The sequence below is a fragment of the Maylandia zebra genome, linkage group LG2 (genome assembly GCF_041146795.1).
Source record: "Maylandia zebra isolate NMK-2024a linkage group LG2, Mzebra_GT3a, whole genome shotgun sequence".
Classification (NCBI taxonomy): Eukaryota; Metazoa; Chordata; class Actinopteri; order Cichliformes; family Cichlidae; genus Maylandia; species Maylandia zebra.
The window spans coordinates 32,315,369-32,337,340 of record NC_135168.1 but is presented as its reverse complement, the minus strand read 5'-3'; the positions used below and the strand labels follow the sequence as shown (position 1 = coordinate 32,337,340).

Below are 21,972 nucleotides of genomic sequence, written 5' to 3'. Positions count from 1 at the left end.
TGTCACAATCATAACCAAATTAGTTTTGATTGTGATTTTTTAACTTTCTTTTGTGGTAGAAACCGAACTTTCTTCTAATCATTTTCTAGAATAAACGTTGCTGCTGGGTTGGTCTTTTTTTGGTGTTCATACTTTGCTGACAAAAGTAAATAATAATATTAATAACAACAACATTATTATTGTTGTTGTTGTTGTTGTGTTTTTATTTACTGAAATGACTTTTATTCATGTATTCATTTTCATTATACTGACTGGAGCACTAGTGCATATCTAATATAGTAAAAAAAAATTAGTACAGTTTTCAAGGGCTCTGTGCTTAAGCTATACTTACACACGTATATACGCGTATGACGTTGCTGTGTTACGTGATGACGTCCAGTTGTAGGCTCAGCTATGATGGCAGCCGTAGGTTGACATCAATACGATACTGAATATAAAGTATTTAAAAGTTAGCGGAAACTCCCCCGACAGTATAACGTGGAACAAACTAACAGTTTTCTGATAGTACACGCTTAAAACACACACCCGCCCGGTTTGGGGAACGGTAAGTTAACGAAGCTACGTTCACCTTTGCTGTATCAAAGTGGCGCCGAGTGTGTGTCTGTGTGTGCGTGCTTGCACCAGTCTCTTTCATGTTCTGCACACAGTCTCAGTTATCTGTGAGCTAGCTGTCCACTTGCAGGAGCTGCTTTGTCTCATTACAGAGCTCCTATTCCTCCTGCCCGTGTTAACTAATGCTAGCTCTGCAGCCTGCTAACTGTTGCAGGTAACCTAGCTAGCCGAAGTGCTGCCGAAAACCCGAGCTAATGCGAAGAGCAGTCGGCTAAGCCCGTCCTGCTCATCATGAGGAGATAGCTGCTCCTCCCACTGGTTCCCTTTATGTAACAACAGTTAGCATACATTATACTAGAATGGAAACACTAACTGCGAGTAAAGTTAGCTTCCCCAGTGTACCACAAGCAGGCTAAAGTTATTTCCTGTGCCCAATATAGAAGCCTCATTTGTTTTCAGTCAAGTGCTGTGTCAGGAATCCTTCTGTGCCTTTGGTTTAGGTGTTAAAGTGCACTTGTTCAGCCCCCTTTAATGTAATATGCTGACCTATGACAGTACACTTATGCACCACGTTGCAGATGTTGTGTTTATATTCAAGTACAATTCTTTGTCTCCTTGCATGGTGAAGTGGCACTATGCCCGCAGCTACTGTGGATCACAGCCAAAGAATATGTGAGGTTTGGGCCAACAACCTGGAGGAGGAGCTGAAGAGGATACGACATGTCATTCGAAAGTACAACTACATTGCTATGGTGAGTGGTGCCACAGTCGCGGCGCCTCTCCGTGCCCACATTTCCGTTGTTCATCGTGACTCGTCTGCTTGCAGGACACGGAGTTTCCAGGTGTTGTAGCCAGACCGATCGGAGAGTTCAGAAGCAACGCTGACTATCAGTACCAATTGCTGCGCTGCAATGTGGATTTGCTCAAGATAATACAGCTGGGCCTCACATTTATGAACGAGCAGGGGGACTACCCACCCGGGACGTCAACGTGGCAGTTCAATTTTAAGTTTAACCTCACGTAAGATTGCAATCCGGTCTGTCTGTCTGTTGTATTCCTGCTGGAGCCCCATAGATGGATTGATCAGCTGATAACGGCCCATCAGTGCGTGCAAATAGTAAATCCTTTCTTGACTTTTTTTTTAAACTACATGTTATACATACGAAGATGCTCCATTGTTTACAGTACTCCTGGCTCGTTCTTAAGTATAATAAACAGACAGCGTTCACTGCTGCTGGAAAGACAGAGATGCTGTCTTGCTTGTGAAATACTGTAACTGCACACACTACTGGGGTTTTGACTCCCTAAAAACCAGCAATACAAAGTTCCCCCAAAATCCTTCTACTGATCAGACTTTATTTTTCTCGTATTCAATTTAGATGTGTCCAGATTTGCAGTTAACTGCAGTGTGGACATGCTGTTGCTGTCTGCCTTCTGACAGTAAGAAAACCGTGCCATGCCTTTACTCACTACTGTAGTGTGGCACTGTATCCATCTGTCAATACAAAATGTTGAGAGATTTATCTGATGGGCTTGATCCGCTTTGTGTGAATGCATTTGACAAAGGACTTGGATGTAAAATAAGTTTGTTTCTTTCTGTGTAAAAGTCTCCACTCCAGCTTTAACGGGACATGAATCGTTTCTACATGCAGGCCCGACTGTAAATATTTGGACAGCTTTTGGTCTACGCACTGTTTCAATATGACACTAAGTTTGAAATAAAACAATTAATACTACACTACACTGCCAAGTCTCAGCTTTAATTTTGAGTATTGCATTAAAACTAGAGAGAGAAGTGTGTGAGACAGGGGCCCAGAGTTTTGGTGCTCAAAAGTTATTCAAATACACACAAAATCATTGTGTTTGCAGTTTTGTAAGCGACTGCTTTGAGTTTTTGACTTAAAGACAGTTGCAGATGCTTTGTAACCTCCCTGCTGATGATCTCCCAGTCCTCAACTGCTCACGTACAGCTCTTTGCTGCTTGTGTCAGCTACCGCCACCTTTTGGAATGGCGCTCAATCAGAGGGCTGACTCGGCCAGTCGAGAATTTTCCTTCTTTTTACTCTTGTAAGCCTTTTGGTTTTATGTAGAGGATTGTAGTCCTGCTGAATAATGAAACATCCAACAGGTTCTGATGCAATTGGCTGAATGTAAGCACAACTCTGCATTCAACGTATGGCTTCTGCCAGCAGTGAAATCATCAACACCAGTGAGCCAGGGCGTTTGGCAGGGTTACGTGCACGAATCCTAACAGAAGCCCTTCGATGTTAGATGATGATGTGGCATTTTATGTTCCAAGCTTTTCCCTTCCTAGAGATGTTTAATCATTTTAATAGAGGTAAATTTTGGTTTGATCAAACAGAACGTGGTTCCAAAACACTACTTTATTTCTTTTTGTACATTTTTTGCAAACTGCAGCCTGTCAGTGGTGAGAGCTCTGAAGTCATGGACAGGGAGTCGTTTCTTGAAGGAAAAACATGTACGCTGCATCCTGAAGTGCATTCATAGTTTGTTGCTACCATCTATATATTTTTTCTGCGGATCCACAAAAGACCCAACCAGCTGATTTTGGCAATCAACGTTTTCTTTTAGTTTTAGTTTTTATTTGAACAGAGGATATTCTTCTAGTACATTTCTGTTTAGTTTTGTGGCTTTCTTTTTCTTCACTGTTTGCAGTTTAGGTGCAGTGTGTTAAAGGGTTTGATCTCCCTTACATTTTTGTAATATTCATCTAAACCTACTCAAATGAATCCTGAGACTTGGCATTTTAATTTATTACACATTTTTTTTTGTCCCCCAGAAAAAAGCTGTCCAAATTAAACATGAGTTGATTGTCTAATGTTGTAAAATTTCGTACGGCCAGTTTATTTGTCATTCAAGAGCAACATTATAATCCCTAAACTTAAACTGATTACTGACCTGTTACCTAGTTGACTTTGTTGTTTGTGACTTTCTTCCCCTTTAGAGAAGATATGTATGCACAGGACTCCATTGAGCTCCTGACCACTTCAGGGATTCAGTTCAAGAAGCACGAGGACGAAGGCATTGAGACGCTTTACTTTGCAGAGTTGCTGATGACATCAGGTGTGGTGCTCTGCGACGGAGTCAAGTGGCTGTCTTTTCACAGGTATTCTGCTCTGACTTAATCTTCGCAGTGTCATTAGTAACACTTGTGTTTACCTGCTGCTTCACATCCAGAAACTGGCTTATAGCTATTTTATACACACATGGCAGCAAAGGCAGATTTCCACAATTTTTTACTCTTTAATAACAAAGCACTTATTAGAAACACAGCGTTTTACCTTTGGTACACTATCACCGAGTTTGAATATTATATATTACCTTTGTAAAAGCTCTTCAAATATGAGTGTTTGAACCAAATTACATGTCTGCTGAGCTGTTCAGACATGCTGTTTAGTTTCAATTTGAAATTATATTTAACCTGTCAAATAGTTTTGTCTTGTCTCGTCTTTTTAATAAGAAATGTTACAGAGCACCAAGATTATTTAGCCACAAACGTGTTAACACCAAAAACACAGCACTGTGCCGTCTTTCTTTGCATGTTGCTTCCAAGCAGCCAGACTTGCTGTCAGGCTTTCTAAAGCTCCTTCAAACTTTTCCTCTGAACACTGACGACTTTTTCACTGATTTTTTTCAAGTGTTTGTACCTGAAAATATTCAGAGGAATGTTTTTTTTCCTGTTTGTTTGTGAAGCCATTTAGCACTGACCTCTGAATCGTCCTAGCAGTAAATGCACCTAACTCAAGAGATGAACCAGTGTTGTAGCCACATCTAACACACTACTTTGCAAAGAACTGGTTTTAACTACTAACTTAACTACTTTGTTACTAGCAGATTTTCACAAAAACACATCATTTGTTCTCATTTTTATGTATGAAAAAATACCAAAGAGAAAAAAAATGGGACAAAAAAACCAAAGATTGGGTTTGAAGGTCACTGATGTTACTTTTATTCTCGTCTAGTTTTCTCAGTTGCCACAATGGAATTTATAACTACAGTGTATTTTTATTTCAATGTTTCTTTGATATGAAACTCTTAGTTATCTTTGTTTCCTTGGAGACTGAAAGTGATATAGTATTTGACACCAGCTGCTGTGCTCCTAAGCAACTTTGTTAAAGTGTGTGCTGTGTGTGTTTTACAGTGGCTATGACTTTGGATACCTGATTAAGATTCTGTCCAACGCTAACCTTCCTGAGGAGGAGGTGGACTTCTTTGAGATTCTTCGCCTGTACTTCCCAGTCATTTACGATGTCAAGTACCTCATGAAGAGCTGTAAAAACCTGAAGGTGCTTCTATAAATATTCCAGCAGCATGCACGCAGCATCTCCTGCTTTATTAATTTAATCACCTTGATTTCTGATGCAATCCCTCAGGTTTTACTTTGACTGCATGCACTGATCTCAAGTGTGTTGCTTTCAGGGTGGGCTTCAGGAAGTAGCTGAGCAACTAGAGCTGGAGAGGATTGGACCACAACATCAGGCTGGTTCGGACTCTTTGCTCACAGGCATGGCTTTCTTCAAGATGAGAGAGGTACGTACCCCGTGTTCGAGAGTGGAGAGGATCAGAATAAGGACCCAGTTTATAATACAGGTTAACACGTTATCAACCCAAAACTCAGACGTGTTTAATACATGTAATCAGTTTAAAAACTTCAGTCTCTGAGAAAGGCTGAGTGTAGGGTCAACATGAACATAGAGCTGGGGACACTGTAAAAATGGCTTCAAGTCCTAAACCGTTAATGGAGTACTTTTGTAAAACTCTGTGATTTAAAGTCTGCACTTCACTCACATCCTGATTGTTTGACGACTGATCTGACCATAAACTCAACAGTAAAGTGTTTAATGTCATAAATAATATTCAATTCAATTCAATTAATACAGTACCAAATCACAACCACTGTCACCTCAATAATACATACAGAGAAAAACCCAACAATAATATGACCCCCATGAACAAGCACCTTGGTGACCATGGGAAGGAAAAACTCCTTTTTAACAGGAAGAAACCTCCAGCAGAAGCAGGCTCAGGGAGGGGCGGGGCCATCTGCTGTGATTGGTTGGAGTAAGTGAAGGAAAACAGGATAAAGACATGCTGTGGACGAGAGCCAGAGGTTAATAACAGATATGATTCAGTGCAGAGAGGTCTATTAACACATAGTGAGTGAGAAAGGTGACTGAAGAAGAAATACTGAATGCATCATGGGAATCCCTCCGCCTATTACAGCATCACTAAGGGAGAATTCAGGGTCACCTGGTCCAGCCCTAACTATATGTTTTAGCAAAAAGGAAAGTTTGAAGCCTGATCTTAAAAGTAGAGATAGTGTCTGTTTCCCGAATCCAACCTGGAAGCTGGTTCCACAGAAGAGGGGCCTGAAAACTGAAGGCTCTCCCTCTCATTCTACTTTTAAATACTCTAGGAACAACAAGTAGGCCTGCAGAGCGAGAGTGAAGTGCTGTAATAGGGTGATATGGTACTACAAGGTCATTAAGATAAGATGGGGCCTGATTATTTAAGCCGTTGTATGTGAGGAGCCGGACTTTGAATGTAATTCTGGATTGAAGTAAGCAGTAGGCTGGTTTTCCCATAGCAACCAGAAAAGTCCCCACCGTGCTGGCCAAACCTAATAATACAGGTTTATTGCGCTTTGATAGAGGTGGGCAGATCGATTCAAATATCGCAAGTATCGATACTAACGCTGGTACTTGTATTGGATCGATACCAGCATGAAAGAATTGATACTTCACTTTGTTTTTCTTCTCTAGGTTCAGTGCGTTACTCCCAATCATCAGAAAGTAGACATGGCAGTGCAAACAGCGCTTCTTTCACACAGGCTCCACCCCCTCCTCCCTGCTCTGCTGTGTTTAGTTGTTCTGAAGTCATGTGACTTGAATGCTTGAGGAAGCATAGTGTTGACCTTGAATGAAAGCATTACAAACAGTAATGTGTGTTGGAAGGTTTGTTTTATTGTCTTAAATAATTATTCTGGAAAGTTATACCACTATGATATCAATATCACCAATACCAATAACTGATATCGGTAATTTTGGCCCTTTATTTACTTGGTACACTTTGACGTGATCTTTTTTTCACACTTTGTGTGTTATCCTAACCACTAATTGATTGTATTATTGTGTGGGTTTTTTTGTAATCCTTCCCATAGATGTTCTTTGAGGATCATATCGACGATGCAAAGTACTGTGGTCACTTGTACGGGCTCGGCTCAGGCTCCGCCTATGTCCAGAACGGAACCGGAAACGCCTATGAAGAAGAGGCTAACAAGCAGCAGTCGTGACATCGCTCCGAAACTCTTCCCATCCTGCACTTCACACCCAAAATCAGTGCGGCTCTGACGCCAAGCTCCCGAGTGACAATAATGATGGAAGAAGAAAATAACCTACACGTGCATCGTTTAGCAAGCTGTTTCTCAAGTTTCTCATAGGCTCTGCTCACTTTAGACCAATGAATATGATGGTCCAAAAAAAAAAGAATCACCGCTGTCCTCACACATGCAAACAACTGCATGTTTGAGTTTAGTCTTTTATTCCTAAGAGGCAGCGTAGACGGCGTGTGGTCGGTTCAGTTCAATTTAACATGCTTAAAAAGGTGGGATTTTAGTTTTCCTAAAGTGTTCTGTAGAAATGTTTTGCACTTTAAAGCTCTAACCTGATTTTATAAGGAAAGCTGAAAATGTTTCCGGTGTGTTTGTGTGTCTCTCTGGCCTCTTTGTTGCCTTCTCTATGTTCCCATTTCACATTGTGAACATGTAAAGCTGTACGATCACAACTCTCACCACGCTCAGCCTTAATAATAACTGCATTCTTATCTTTTAACTTTTTAATTTATTGGCATGGACTAGTTGCCCCCATTTCAACACTAAGTCCACACAGATTTCCTCTCTGATAGTTGGGGTGTGTTTACATGCACTTGAATCTTGAGGATTTTTCTAATCTGTCCCGTTAATGTTAAGTTTATAACGACCCGAGTAAGAGCTAAGTCCACTGTAATAAGCCTTTTAAAGCGGTGCAGACCATAAAGCAAGTGGATGCCATTTCTTTATTATCAGTTGGTCAGAATGGATGCACACTGATGTGCGTGTAAACATCACATCACCTCAGCCAACCAACAAAAATGTGTTGGGAAGAAAAACAGAATGAAAGCTGTAGGAAGTGCCGAGGTAACCACTGAGTAACCACCAGAGAGTCAGTTTTTGTTTTAATTTATAGTTTTAGTGTTGAAATAAAAGAAGAGGAATGTTTTACTCGAAGTGACGGTGCTTTTTTAACAAGCGGGAGTTCATTTGTAGTTCTGACCTTTGAATTAGACTTTTTGTGCTTTTTGGTTCCCTTCAAGTGTTGCTTTTCCAGTTCATTCATGCCGCATAAAACTGCCGCATGTACAAAAGAAACAAAAACAAGAATAAACGCTGTTGTTGAATAGTATCCTGAACTTGCATAGGTGCGTGTTAAAGCGTAGGCTCACGGCTTATTAACCTCCGGTGACAGAAACTCGACAGCTGAAGCACTTCCCTCTTTCTGCAGTACGTCTTTCTCTCACTGTAACCGAGTCGAAGAAGAATATGCAATAAAAAAGAGGAATGTTTTTAGATGATTTTGTAAATAAAGGCTTGAAATTTTTCTACCATCGTATCTTTCAGTGGCTTCGCGTTCTTCCATTAAAGAATCGAGTGAGACCGAAGATGAGCTCATTTTATTCTTGTAAGGCATCACAACTGTACAGTACATTGCCTCTCACATCCATATAGTCTTTAAGTCATACACAGAAGAATAGAAAAATAGAGATCGAACACTGACTGTCACTATGAAGCTTTTTGTTTTGAGAAGAGCGTACATTCTTTAATTTTCAGTGACGCTTTTAATCGTTTCCAGCCTCAGAAGGTCAAAGTGAACCACACGAAGCGACCGGAGCAGATTTTTTTCTTTTCTTTTTTTTGCTCTGCAGTACATCCACAACATGTGAGATATTAAAACAATCAACAGAATCTGCAGCAGCATCGCACAAAGGCTTGTTTTTGCTGGCGGGCCCTTCATAGACAGAACAGTCGGGAAGCTTTTTGGCCAGCAGTTTGACGTCAGACTGTAGGACATATTTGGCAGGAGGGGGGACTGGGGGAGGGGCGCTGTCATACGCACAGAGCACCACCAGCTTTTAGGTGTGACGGCAACATCCTCATATATGCTATAAAGATCTAGCAGAGCCCTTATTGGAATTTAATTACTACTAACTACTCTTTTCTGTGGTGGGCGGGGGACACGTTCACTTCACAAGGTGTGTTTGCGTTGACATCCTGAGATGAGAGCATGCATCATTTCATCAACTTGCACAATACTCAACACAGCGGGTGGAGAAACCTGCCCCCAGCCCCTCAAACGACAAAAAAAGAAACAGAAAAAGAAAAATGTCTGAAGGAATGTCAGTTATATAGCACATTAACATCACTACTAATCTATACTCAGAGCAAACATTTGGCAAACTGCATCTACTCGAGCGCTACGCTGTGAGAACGACTGAAAACGAACAGACTTGCAGACTTTTGAACTGGGACGTACAAAAGCAGCTCACTTATAGTTCAAAGTGCAAAAAGTCCGCTCTTCTGTTGCTGCTCTGTGCTTGTCTGTATAGAAAAAAGAAAACGGGATAATTGGAATGCAGTTTCAAATACGGTCGACTTGTTCCAACTTTCAGGCAGCAGCAGATAATAACGATAAGAGAAGTAAATGACGATTATTATGTTTTCCTCCGGTTTGTTAGCGAAGTCAGTCTCTCATAAGCATGGTGCACTAATGGAAAACGACAAATATGATGTCACCACCACGTCACGTTCTGATAGGCACGGACACAGAGGAGGGGGCAGCATAGACCTGCGAGACAAAACAAGGAAACGTGAATTTTAAAAATATAATCCTGAATCTCATTCTGCAGGTAAGGTGTGCGTGAGCGTAAACATACTTTTCTGGTTTGTAGTGTCAAACGTGGTTACGCCTCGTTCTCTATGGTCATCCCTGGGTTACTGGCACCTGAATCAAACACACAGGTGGAACATTACTCAACATCTTGGAGTGCAGTACTGTGCAAAACTCCTGAGCTCGCACTCAGTTTTTAACATTTTAACTGGAAAATGGGAAATAGGTGCAGCAATCCATGACTGATGGTGCTCCACACACACACACATATATTTCACTGCACTGCGTGTTTGGGATTTTTGCCATGCAAAAAAGAATAATAATTCCATAAATTATGACAACATCCCAAACCATTACAGAGCCTCCAACGTGTTTTACTGATGGCTGTCAACACAACCGTCTCTCCTGTACGGTGGCCATGAGTGGACAAAAACAGACTGCAACTTAAGAAAACACCAGCAATAAGAAAAACGCTGCAATAAGAAAAACGCTGCAAAAGCACACAAAACACAACGGAAATAGGAAAAAAGAAATAGAAAAAACGAAAACAAATAGGAAAAAACAGATTTCCAAAAGCAAGGGAAGTGTTTTTGGGGAGACAATAACTCGACGGACCAGTTGAAGGAACCAAAATATGCTAGGTGTGTGTTAATCTGATGATTCATATAATACTGATGACGAATTTTTAGGCTAATAGTTAGGCTAACACACTTACCTCTCATCTTTTCTTTCCTCATAAAACCGATAGATCCTCCACTTCTTTTAAGTGTCTCCCAGAGCAATTCTTAGCATATTTTGGTTCCTGTAACTGGTCCGTCGAGTTATTGTCTCCCCAAAAACACTTCCCTTGCTTTTGGAAATCTGTTTTTTCCTATTTCTGTTTTCATTTTTCCCCTTTGTTTTGTGTGCTTTGCAACGTGTTTCTTATTGCTGGTGTTTTCTTAAGTTGCAGTGTGTTTGGCCTCTCAGGGCCACCGTACTCCTGACCTCCTTCGCACATACTAACAATGTTTTGAGCCAAAATTTTCAAATTTGCATTCATCACCCCATGAGGCCTGATTTTCAGTCTGGTTCGTGTGATTTGGCATACCTCAGCCTTTGATCAATAGCTACTAAAAAAACCCATTCCTCTGAAAATGAGTGGCTCAAGACCTTGGTACAGTGCTGCTGTTTTATCATCAAGCAGCTGCGGAGAACCCTACAGAAGGAGCATCATCTTACCCTTTCTGTCCTTGTCCGTTGCAGTTTCATTCTCTGACCAGGAGGGGGTGCTGGTGAGCAGACGACTCTGGCTTTCTCTGAGTGGTTTGGAGGGGAACTGACGGCCCTCTGCTGCACTAAGATTACACAAACAGAACCGGGGGTGAAAATCAATGCAAAATGTTCCTGTAATCTAAACCTGGAGACCCATCACTGATAATGGAGCTGCTAACAGGTGATCTATTTTCTTGCATAATTAAATCTGCACAATTGATAAAACCCCTATAGGCTAATATGCAGCTGTGCAGACTCTGTTTCTGTAAAGTACTCGAGTTCACATATTAATTGGATGGTGTTATTTTTTACTCACCTCTTGTTGGCTGGGTTGGAGCCAGTTGGTGAGGAGGGCTGCTCCGGATCCAGATTCACCAGGCAGGTTGGGAACGAACAGCCATCGCCTAAACTGTAAGGCCACCAGACAAGAAGAAGCACAGTTGTCATGATCCAATTACTGCAGATTGTAAGTGTTCTATGTTATGGATGCATATTTAAGTTTAAGCAGATTCTGTTAAAGCAAACCTGTGTATGTTTTTACTGAATATGAGTCCCTTGAAATTATAGGATTAAAAAAAGCTAAACATTAAAGCATGTATGGATAATCAAGGCAGGAAAACGACTCTGCAAAGTTAGTTATGCAATGCAGTGTTGTTAGGTAACACTAGCCACCAAAAACTGCTATTCATACCAACCGCTGTGAAATGCTAAAAGCTGCAGTTCCTCTAGTGGCCACTTGAGCCCGCCACCAACATTCCGTCAAACCCCATCGACTACAGTGTTAAAAAAAATCCAACTTTACAGCACAAATAAGCACGGTTACAGCTTTTCTCTTTAAAACATCAGATATTTACATTTAAATAACAGCATAGCTTGGCGTGTAGTTAATTGTAACGTGACATCCAGGAAGTCCATGTTCCATTTTTATCGCAGGTCAGATTCTTGTTACTTTGCAGTTCATATAGCTGTCACTGCCAAATTGCTGTATAGTCACAAAATAATATTTAAGCTGCAAAACTGGAGCATCAGCATCAACTCACAGCGGTGATGTTGCTGTTTCCTGAGATCTAATGCTCTGCTGCTGTCTCTTCTGGGACTTTCTGTCTCTTTTGAACCATTTTGTTTCAAACTAAGTGGCGATGCTCAGCAATCCCTGAGCTCACTGCTGACTTCATTCATTCACGGCTGCTTTGACAACGTTGTGTTTAAATATGCTAAAATAATTCCCTAAACTGCTTCTTTTTTTTACAACATTGCCTGAAGGACATGATTATGAAGAAGATAAATGTGAATTCCCCACATGACTGTAAGTGTAAATGTTAATGCCGGCATTATTCAGAGCTGGTTTTGATCTAATAATATAACATTCTGAATAGGCTGTTTGTATGACTTTACTTAAGATACCAGGGGGAAAAAAAACATAAAAGAATGCTCTGATATCATGCTTGGACATTTTTCAGTCACATATTAGCCTCTCAGCAGGTGTGGGATGATTATAATTCTACTGATCACATTATTGTATCCTGAAGCAGCTCCTCGAGTCTCTGACCTGATTGCTCTTCAGGCTAGACTGAAATTTTAGTGGTCATCGGGGTTTATAAACTGTAAAATAACCCTCTGTAGGCTGGTGTTAATCATTTATGACTGGTTCAAATGCTTTGTCTGGTATTTGAGAAGTGGTTTTCAAGCTGCTTTTGATGAGCTCACCTGGAGAAGACAGGGATTGGCCAGTATTTGACTTCATCGCCAAACACCTGGCGGAAGTTCTTGCTGAAGCCCAGACTGAAGCCGTTCTTATCTGTGCCGTGACGAAACACAGGAGAACGCACTGCCTCTGTAACAGCAGATGAGGAGAAGAAGAAGAAGAATTAGAAACACAGCACTCCCTCCTCAGCCTCTGCACAATCTGCTAATTTTAAACTGGAGCTCGATCAAACAGCGGATCATCGCGGGACCCACTCAGGCTGAACTGTGGCATCGAGAAAACAACTCTGAATCAAAGTGTCTTTGTTGTGCAGGAAAAACTAGATCTCAGGCTGTTTCGCCAGGTGTGACTTCTCCCTCTGAACACCGTATCAGTGTCTCTTACTAAGCTGCTTACTGCTCCCAGCCTTGTGTCTTTGCATTACACTGTAACATACTCCTCTGGATAATCCACTCTCCTCCACGCACAGGGACAAAGTGTGCCACTGTGCACGCATAATGGGAAACTCCTCTGTCTGACAGCAGCCCAAAGAGGCTCATCAAGGCAGTGTGCTGATGAGAATGGTGACAGATGGAGAAAGGGGGGAAAAAGGCATACAGCATCCTTCATCATTAGTGCAAAGACGATGCTGTGCAAACAGAGGAGGCAGATTCCTAGAAAACAGAGCGCTGGTGTCCAGCTGAGGCTTTGCAAACACTGCGTCAAAACTCAAAACACACAGACGCACGCATGCGGGCGCGGAGGACGCTACCTACCGAGAGTGGATCTGTTCTTGCAGACGAGCCAGCAGTGATAGATGAAAAGCGAAGCCAGGCTCACGGAAAACATGGAGGCCGAGAAGAAGAGGAAGAGGATGTGGAACTTTGCCTGAGTGTCTGGGAGGCCGTTCTGAGAAGGGAAAAACACACACACACACTTTAACAGAGCTACACCGGCACAAAGCTGACACAAGAATAAACTAAATCTCATCAGCGGGTTTTCTCTAACTGGAGAGACTTCAACTAGCTGTTTTAAGGGAAGCAGTCTCTAATTTAGTAGCTGGTTGGTTCATACCAGGTATTCTTTTAGGCGGAAATGTGCTCTACCTCCAGCCTTGTGAAAAAGGGTAAAACATAAATATTCATCTGTGATTAAACAAGTTGTTTAAAAACAACAACAGCAACAACAACAACAACAACAACAACAACACATTCACGCACGGACATATTACACCATGATCGCTTCGTACTTACAGTCCAAAACTTGATGAAGTACTGAAGATCCGTAGCAGTTATAAAAAGGCAGTAGAGTAGCGAGTACAACAAAAACAGCATGAAAAACTTGTAGTTGGCGAATCCCACACAGTTGTTCACCCTGCAAAATAACGAATGGATGAAAGGACGCAGGCTGCTGATGGAAACGATTGTATGCACACTTCAATATTCCTGAGACAATTCGGACACGCTTTACATCGCTGTGCAGAGCAGCAGGGATGGGCTAGGGGGAGGGACCTTTTTTAATGTTAGCTAATGGAACTAAGCCGACAGAAAGCAGCTGTTACATTTGTGTCTATTATTTCAGCTTTTTAAAGGGGTTTTTATAATAAAAACGCATAGCTCAGTCAACAAAAGGGGAAGATACAGTCTGCCAGGCAGCAAAGTGACAGAAATGTAGTGTTTCTATCAGGTGTTTGTGAATTTGTTTGGGTTTTTTAGCTGGAAAAATCATCAACCAGCAATTAGTCCTTTTAACCAATCAGAGGCCAGCACAGGTGTGTGTGGTTTCACTCCCAAATAAAACCAGCTAATTAAATAAATAACTAGAAATCTCAGATTTTATTGCTTCATGTCCCAGTATAAACTATATACACAGTTCCTACTGATTCTCCTGTTTTTCCCCTGAACACCAGATATGGTGCATTATTCACAAGAGAGCCAACAAGCTGATCGTGTTTACCAAAAATTAGACACACTAGGATCGGATTTGTCTTGTCTCCCTCTGCTGCCAGAACCAGCTGGTAGCTTAGAGTATCAAATCAAGCTGTTTGTGCATCTACGTCAGGGGTGGGAAACTTTTTCTGTTTTTCCAGAAGGCTTTACTGACTTAGATAAAAATGAAAGCTGGAACACCGAATCAAAATTTGCTCAGAGGTGATGATGAAATTATTGGAAGCAGAAATGAAAATTCCACCAAAAAATTAGTCTATATTTTTTTCCACTAGCCTGATATGCAACACTTCCATTATGAAACTGTTAAGGGCAGAGTGGGCTGGGCTGTGTGGTCTAAACGAGGCCTGTTTGCTAGTTATCTTGAATGCTCTGGCAATGTGGTGCAATCTCAGTATGATGGATTGCAGTGAAACTCTATTGCTGTGGGGCTTTACTGAAAGGGAATTTATATCGCTAAAGAGCATAAGTGCACGTGAGTACAGCGGTGCACTAATGCAGTGTCAATAATCCAATACTGTGTGTTAAATAAAAGACAGTCACTCCATACCAGGGGCAGTGGTGATCCATCTTCAGGATGCATCTGTAACACAGCAGGGTGAGACGTCAGTGAAACTGTGAGTAACTCTCTGTGCACCTGCGTGCGGCGAATAGTGCGGTCTGTTCTCTAAAGGTGCATGAGCGAGGAGCCGTACTTATCACAGACTGAACAGTGGTGACATCGATCAGGCTTCAGCAGCTGGCAGCGGTCACAGAAACGGATTGCTGAGGAGACACAGCCAATTCAATCACACAGCCGTCAGCAGCAGTACCAGCAGCCTCTCCTAACTCCTGACCACAGACTAACAAGGTGACAGGCGCTGAAATGAGCTCTGAGAGCTGCGCGTCAGTCTAGACTATTCCAGCTGTTCTGCCTCAGCGGCACCGCGTGCCGTTACTGTACCTCCGGAGTTGGTGCGGGTGTAGATGGGCAGATCCTTGGCTATCCTCCTCAGGATTTCCTGCTGAGACTCTCCCCGATCTTCACGCTCCAGCAGCTCCTTGTCAGAGTGGGACAGGTGAAACTATGGAGGGCAGAGCACGGAGGGAAAGGCAAACAACACCTGTGATTTATCAGCAGACCAATCTCCCATCACTGCTGTTCACCGCCCCTTTGCATTTGTTAAAACCGATTGAATTATTCTGCCAGACAAGCCCCATGCTGTGTGAGAATCAGTAATGCGGGAATTTCTACTACTGTGAAAGCCAACTTAGCAGGGCACTTTCTTCCATTTGTTTCTGGGTTTTCTTTTGGTGTTTTTTTTGGGGTGGGGTGGGGGGCTTTCTCCAGCCCTCGCAGCCACCGGGACAATTTATAACCGAACACTGGAAACAAATAACCATAACAAACAGCACAGCAAATGTAAGTCTGGACTTTTATTCCAATGATTGCTGCCTGCGTGTCTGCGGTTCGCCTCTGTGGAAATTGCAACCGTGGCTTTTCTCTTAAGATGTATGCATGTGTTCACCCCGCGGGGCTTAAGTGCTGTGGCCAGGATCAGAGCCATTAAGAGTGCAGATCCAGGCACTTCCACTGGAGAGTATTATTAGTCTAAATGCAGCATTCAATCACACGGGGAAGCGCTAAACTACAGCTTCCCTTCACACTGCGACATGCACGCTGCGTCACGGTCGGACACACTCACCTCCTTCAGGGGGTTCATGGGCTTGGTGAAGATGGTTTGCCAGTACGCCCACACAAACATGATGAAAACGACATGGTACACCAGCAAGTATACGACTGCAAGCAAAAACAAGAAAGAAGAACACCAGCGTCAATTTTCAGCGGTGCACGTACACTCCATTGAACAAGAACGATGTTGGTGATTCAGTTTCGCCTTTTTCATTGGAAAATCGGTAGAGTATTAAAAATCAGCCTGCGGTAATTATTATTTGTTGTTGTGCCAAACACTGGGACGGTGTAAATCAAAGTGAAGGAGAAATCGGGCTCAATGAACAAGTTGTATAAACTCAGCATTGAGCCAATCATGGCTTCAGTATGCAGCTTAATTACTTTTAAGATGCCTTAAGTGTGTGCTGATGGAAATTTTATTGCAGGCACAGAATCCATTTACAGAGAGTCTCTTTGATTATTTCCTCTGCTAAAGCGAGCGCCAGGGTGGAAGTGTGCCATTGCTGTTTGTCAGCAAAAACAACTGAGCTGAATTTCATGAAACTTGGTAGGAAGCATGTGAAAGAGAGTCTGGAGGTGGAGGTATGCTCTGGAGAGAAGAAGAATGAAAATCTATAGTAGAAGCAAGACAGAATGCATCTGCGTGAATAGTGGAGGTATAACAGTGGAGATGCAAGGAGGTAGTGAAGGTGGATGAGCTTAAATGCCTGGTGTCATCCAAAGCAACAGACAATGCATAAGAGAGGTGAAGAAGAGAGTGTGGGCAGGGTGGAGCAGGTGGAGATGAGCATCAGGGGGTTTGTGACAGAAGGATAGCATCAAGAAACAAAGGGAGGGTTTACAAGATGGTAGTGAGGTTATAAATTGTAATAAACTATAAGACAGGAGGCGGACTTGGAGGTGTCAGAGTTGAGGATGCAAAGGTTTTCATTGGGAGTGACCAGAATGGACAAAAACAGCTCAGGTTGGAGATTAAAGCTAAAGAGGCAAGGCTGAGATGGTTTGAACGTGTGCAGAACAGGAAAAAGGAGGTTGAAGATGGAGCTGCCAGGCAGGAGGAAAACAGGAAGACCTCAGAGAAGGATGTAGAGAAGGAGGACATGCAGAGGGCTGGTGTGACAGAGGAGGACGCTGGAGGCGGGGTGAGATGGAGGCAGATGATCTGCTATGGAGACCCCTAAAGGGAGCGGCCGAAGAGAGACAAAGACACAATATAATTAAAATTGAACTGAACTGAGATCAGTTTCATGTAACTGGAATTTTCCAACTATGACAATGAAGTTTACAGCGTAACAGCTTAATAGGTCTTCTGACAAAGCAATTAATTTATATTTCCATGCATTTTAACATTATTTAGCCATGTTTCTTTTTTAAAAAATAGGTGGAATCTAACCTGTCGGTGACATTAAATGCTACTAGTTATCAGGATTTATCCTCTGGAGAGTCTGAATATTTAACTCCATCCAACTTCCCTCCTTAAAAAGACTGCTGAAAACAAACCACTCCTGTCTTCATTTGGTGTCTTTGAACTTACCTCCATATTGTGAAATGCACACTAAATAAAAACCTTTAAACATACAGTTTAATGACAAAACCCAATGGCACATTTCCAGCTGGAGGGCTTACCTTTGCAAAGACTAAAAGGCCACTCAGCTCAACACCTAACAGAGAACAGCTGCCTCATGGAGCTCAGGATGATAAACGCCATTATAAAGCACTTACCCTTTTCTCCTGTGTCTTCAATGGACTCTGAAGAATGGAAAGGGAAACAGTGAAAAGGCACAGTCAGACTACCAGAAACAGATTTTTCACATATGCATTTCTTCCTTAACTTGGGGATGACCCACGTGTGGGGTGGTTCTCATTGTGACTGTCAACATGCTCGGCCATCAGTCAGCGCCTGAATTGAAATCAGCAAAACGGAGAAACGCTGACTCTGTAGAGCCTCCGTCCCAACGTCGGGTCTCACACCAGTCACAAAATCAATATGCAACACGCTCCCTGTCAAACAGTTTGACTCATTGTTCCTCCATAGCTGAGCATTGAGTACAGGTAGTGAAAAACAAAGGAGCATCCTGCACAGCGAGTGTGTCTGTGTCTGAGTGTGTGAATTCCCACTGAAGGGACCGGGTGAAGCTGGAGGCTGACAGGAGCACCTGGATGAGCATCCCAAAAAAACCTGCACACGGACACACGGACACACACACACCTTCAGCGCTGGACTAAAACATTAGAAAGGCAGAGGTTAAGACCTGTTGGGAAATTTCCTGTTGGTGTTTTTTACATTTACCTCAAAGCAATGATTAGTTAAGCATACGGAATCATCTATCTTTGGCAATCAGGCAGTAACGCAGCGTGCACACACACACAGACACTCAGAATAGGTGAGCCAAGGAGCTGAATCGTGGCACACAGTCAAAAACTGTGTGCATGTTGCCATGCCAGCATAAAAACCCCAGAGTCTGACGGTGTGTGTGTTTGATTAAGGACATGTACATGGATCAGCGCTCCCTAATCGTGTTTGCATTCCTGACAAAAAGTGTCTCCAAAAATGGACAAGAAGCTAAACAGCATCTGACTTCAGTTCTTTAACAATCTTTAAAAGGCGATCGATTGTTCAAAAGGCTGATGTTGTGGGTGAGGGTGGGGGGGGGGGGGGGGGGGGGGGGGGGGGGGGGTTGCGGGAAAGTGGGTCAACCTCAGATTGCTTGGGGGTGAATTATGTAAGCCAGACAATGGGATTAACATGAGCTGATGAGCGAGCTGTATCAGCTGATGATGCTTTCACACAACTGACTCTGTGTATGGCTGCGGAGAGCACGCTGGCCCCGAGCGGCCACTTTCCTGGCCTGCTGCTGCTGTTTTCATCAGCCCGTTCCATGTGACCCGAGAGCATCGCTGTTGTTTCCCCGTTGTTCAGCAAAACAGTGCAGTTTTATAAAGAAAAGGCTATTTTTCTATTCCCCTGAAGTAATGAAAGAAGTCTTGTGGGTGGCGGCAGACACGTGGTGACCTGTAATTCTAGAAGAGGTTCATCGTGGGACAGGATCTAGCTGCTGTGTCATGACACTATGACTCCTGCACACTCTAAGCTCTGGTGTCTGTCTAAATTTGGAGAAGATCAGATAAAGGATCAATCAGCCAGAACATCAAACTGCTTCTGTTTGGTCTCATTAGATGTTCTCCATTATTGTGCCCCCCCCCCCCCCCTTCTTTTTTTCCCCCTTTTTTGTGACAGAGCAGATTTTCTTTCCTTGTGGTCTGACAATGTGCCAAATGGAGCACAAGAGTAGGCTGCCGAGACTCCACTGAGACATCCTAGAAACCATTACTCACTATCCAGGTCAACTTTGTGCTCACTGCTCACCGAGGAGGCTCGCCGTCTGTAACCGCGCCACCCAATAATCAGCTGCAGGAGGGGAAGTGAAGGAAGGATGCCTGACTAAAGCCATAAGAGACTTTTATTGCTATAGGATAATGCCTGCAGTGTTTGTCACACGATGAAGCTACTGCAAACTGAACCTGAAGCTATTACAGTAAGACTTTAAGATAGTGCTGATAGAGGCGTTAGAATCAGATAATCTGAGACAGATGGTCCAATCCCAATCTCACACCCTGTGCTACATACTTCATAATAAAAGCAGGCTGCACAGTCCTCCAGTTGCACTGTGAAAATACACATTTCTCACTTGCCTGCAACAATATGCTGACAACTGGCTGAAGTGTTGTTGTCATGTGACTGTCCACACACACACACACACACACACACACACACACACACACACACACACACACACACACACACACACACACACTGCGTGAACAATAAAGACATTCTTGTGAATGCCAAAATAAAATAAATAAATAACAAGCCTGATTCACAAACTGCTGAAAGGGAAATGTGTTTCCACCCAATCTCAAAAAATCCACACACACACACACCAGTTAGGGGCATTTCCCCTTTCCTCACACACACTCTCTCTCTCTCTTACACACACACATCATCCCCCCTTACTACCGAGACAGCTCATTCTTACCTATGCAAAGCTGCAAAACATACGCGTAGTATGACCACGCCACTATCAGAGCGATGAACAGGACCGGGATCCAGTACAAAACTCTCTGACAGCCTCGCTTGATACTACGCGAGCCCGACGGTGCCATAGTCTAGGAGCGGATCATTTCCCGTGCGCATTCGCGTGGTGCTCTCCCCTCTTCTCCCCCGCTGCGTGTGTGTGCGTGTCTTCCCGTAGACTGTCACTGCATCGTAGCTCCGGCTCTGATCAGCCTAATCGACAGCTCAGACGCAACATCCTAAACCAGCCTCCCGCCCTGCCTCCTCCTCCTCCTCCGCTGCTGGTGGTGGTGGTGGTGCTGCTTGCACCGCTCTCCCCTCTGATCTTCCTGCTCGACTACTAGTACAGACTACAACAACACATCAGACGGCTCACGCACACCTGTGCACGAGCTCAAGCACACATTCACTACGAGTCCGCGCTCGCCTGCTTCCCCACAGGTTGCCATGACGTCCGCGGGATGCTGCAAGCCTGGCACATTTTTCAGCGCGCGCAGAAAATGGGTTCAGCAAGTTCAGACGGACTCGTGCGCGCGCGCCGACTACAAATATAGGTCCAGTCTACACAAGACTGTGAGGTCAGTTGTACCTCTCTGGTCTGTTTTATTTTTTTGTTCAGATGGAGTGAGTGATGTGATTCAGCTCCTTCCTCACACACTCATCCTGCTCTCTGTGTTCTTGTTTGTTTGTTCGCTCTTCTGTCCCTCTCTCTCCGTCCTACCTTTGTGTTTAATCATTGCTTGACAGTGGAGGCGGAGGTCTGCGCGATCCAGCTGCTTCTACTGCATCTCCACCTGCAAAATATTCTCGCAGTCCTGCCGCAGGATGCTTTGTACAGGCAGACTGCACACTATAGCGTGTGCCATATTTTGCACAGTGATTTATGATTTTTAAAAAAGCAAAGAACTGGAGGTTCAAAGGGAAACAGAAACAAATATCCCATAAAAATGTAAGTAAAGAGCACCTTCTTAGTATTTTAAAAGGGATAGGCACACATTAGATTATAAATATTAGTATTAATATGTAATAGTATGTAGTGTTTGCCCTTACATTTACTCATTCCTGGGTGCGGGCTGTATTCTAACCTCCTTTTCTCATTTCATATCAACACATGCTCCAGTTGTGTAGGCTACAGCGTTAACATGGCCTCTTATTTAGAAGGGAGAACATATATTTTTCCCCTTCAGACTGTGTTGTAGAGAATCCTAACCCTCCCCTTCTTACATTGAAAGAAACATTAGTATAGAGGAGCAGGCTGTTTTAGAGTACCCTGACACAGTATGCCTTTGAGATGCAGGCTGTTATTGTGACATTTTTTCTCCTTCATTCAAAAAGGGCAACCCTGAAGGCACGTGCAAAGTTGTGCAGCCATGTCTTTTCAAAAGTTGATGTTGCATGGTTAGGGCCAGGGCATGACACCACAAACCTTTGCAGGTCTAAAGCTTCTTAATCTTCGGAGTGAAGACTGAGAGAGAGCACGCCAAAACTCTGCACAGTAACATCTTGCATCCCAACGGCATACCCAGTCAGGATGCTCTATAATACAGCCTGCACTCATAGAGTAATGTAAGAAGAGGAAGTTAGCAAACAGAAAAAAGGACAGTGCGAAATACTCAGCAAAGACAACACAGTATGATAAACAATGAAAATAATTATTTGAAAGCACCACAGAATCACTGGGAGCTTCACTGTATTATATTTCAGTATAAGCTGGTTATCCCCTAATTTATGTGTTGAACTTTACAAACGTTGCAAATTGATGCGTGTAAAATGTACCAAAGGACAGAAAATGTATTTAAATTTCTTCAGAAAGGACTTCAACCTACACTTAATGTGGGCCACAAATG

At 43.0% G+C, this 21,972-nt stretch overlaps 2 protein-coding genes across 4 annotated transcripts; one reads left to right on the top strand and one right to left on the bottom strand.

Moving 5' to 3' along the window:
- Positions 1-351: 351 nt before the first annotated feature.
- On the top strand, positions 352-7,607 carry cnot7 (CCR4-NOT transcription complex, subunit 7). Of its 2 annotated transcripts, XR_013101181.1 has the most exons (8): positions 352-544; positions 1,181-1,304; positions 1,379-1,572; positions 3,518-3,679; positions 4,715-4,859; positions 4,993-5,103; positions 6,336-6,527; positions 6,734-6,871. XR_013101181.1 is itself a non-coding variant. In XM_004563222.3 (7 exons), exons 2-7 carry the CDS (start codon positions 1,188-1,190, stop codon positions 6,863-6,865), a joined length of 861 nt encoding a protein of 286 aa, XP_004563279.1. In that variant the 5' UTR covers positions 353-544; positions 1,181-1,187; the 3' UTR covers positions 6,866-7,607. The 2 variants fall into 2 exon arrangements, 1 of the variants encoding a protein (XP_004563279.1); XM_004563222.3 differs by lacking the exon at positions 6,336-6,527 and having other exon boundaries at positions 353-544; positions 6,734-7,607.
- A 658-nt stretch (positions 7,608-8,265) lies between these two features.
- Positions 8,266-20,522, bottom strand: zdhhc2 (zDHHC palmitoyltransferase 2). Of its 2 annotated transcripts, XM_004563224.5 has the most exons (14): positions 20,088-20,522; positions 17,773-17,799; positions 16,064-16,158; positions 15,322-15,442; positions 15,074-15,143; positions 14,929-14,961; positions 13,686-13,806; positions 13,507-13,545; positions 13,209-13,341; positions 12,456-12,582; positions 11,065-11,157; positions 10,716-10,831; positions 9,541-9,608; positions 8,266-9,452 (listed from the first exon to the last, which is right to left on the bottom strand). In XM_004563224.5, exons 1-13 carry the CDS (start codon positions 20,212-20,214, stop codon positions 9,568-9,570), a joined length of 1,143 nt encoding a protein of 380 aa, XP_004563281.1. In that variant the 5' UTR covers positions 20,215-20,522; the 3' UTR covers positions 8,266-9,452; positions 9,541-9,567. The 2 variants fall into 2 exon arrangements, with proteins under 2 accessions (XP_004563281.1, XP_012777878.1); XM_012922424.4 differs by lacking the exon at positions 13,507-13,545 and having other exon boundaries at positions 20,088-20,520.
- Positions 20,523-21,972: the final 1,450 nt, after the last annotated feature.

What these genes read in the sequence shown, in the direction of transcription:
- cnot7 (XM_004563222.3), top strand. Translation starts at nt 1,188, where the DNA reads ATGCCCGCAGCTACTGTGGATCACAGCCAAAGAATATGTGAGGTTTGG. An exon ending in AGTACAACTACATTGCTATG is followed by an intron (nt 1,305 to 1,378) that starts GTGAGTGGTGCC and finishes GTCTGCTTGCAG; the next exon opens with GACACGGAGTTTCCAGGTGT. An exon ending in AATTTTAAGTTTAACCTCAC is followed by an intron (nt 1,573 to 3,517) that starts GTAAGATTGCAA and finishes CTTCCCCTTTAG; the next exon opens with AGAAGATATGTATGCACAGG.
- zdhhc2 (XM_004563224.5), bottom strand. Translation starts at nt 20,214, where the DNA reads ATGGCACCGTCGGGCTCGCGTAGTATCAAGCGAGGCTGTCAGAGAGTT. An exon ending in CACCCGCACCAACTCCGGAG is followed by an intron (nt 15,144 to 15,321) that starts GTACAGTAACGG and finishes GTGTCTCCTCAG; the next exon opens with CAATCCGTTTCTGTGACCGC. An exon ending in TCCAACCCAGCCAACAAGAG is followed by an intron (nt 10,832 to 11,064) that starts GTGAGTAAAAAA and finishes GTGTAATCTTAG; the next exon opens with TGCAGCAGAGGGCCGTCAGT.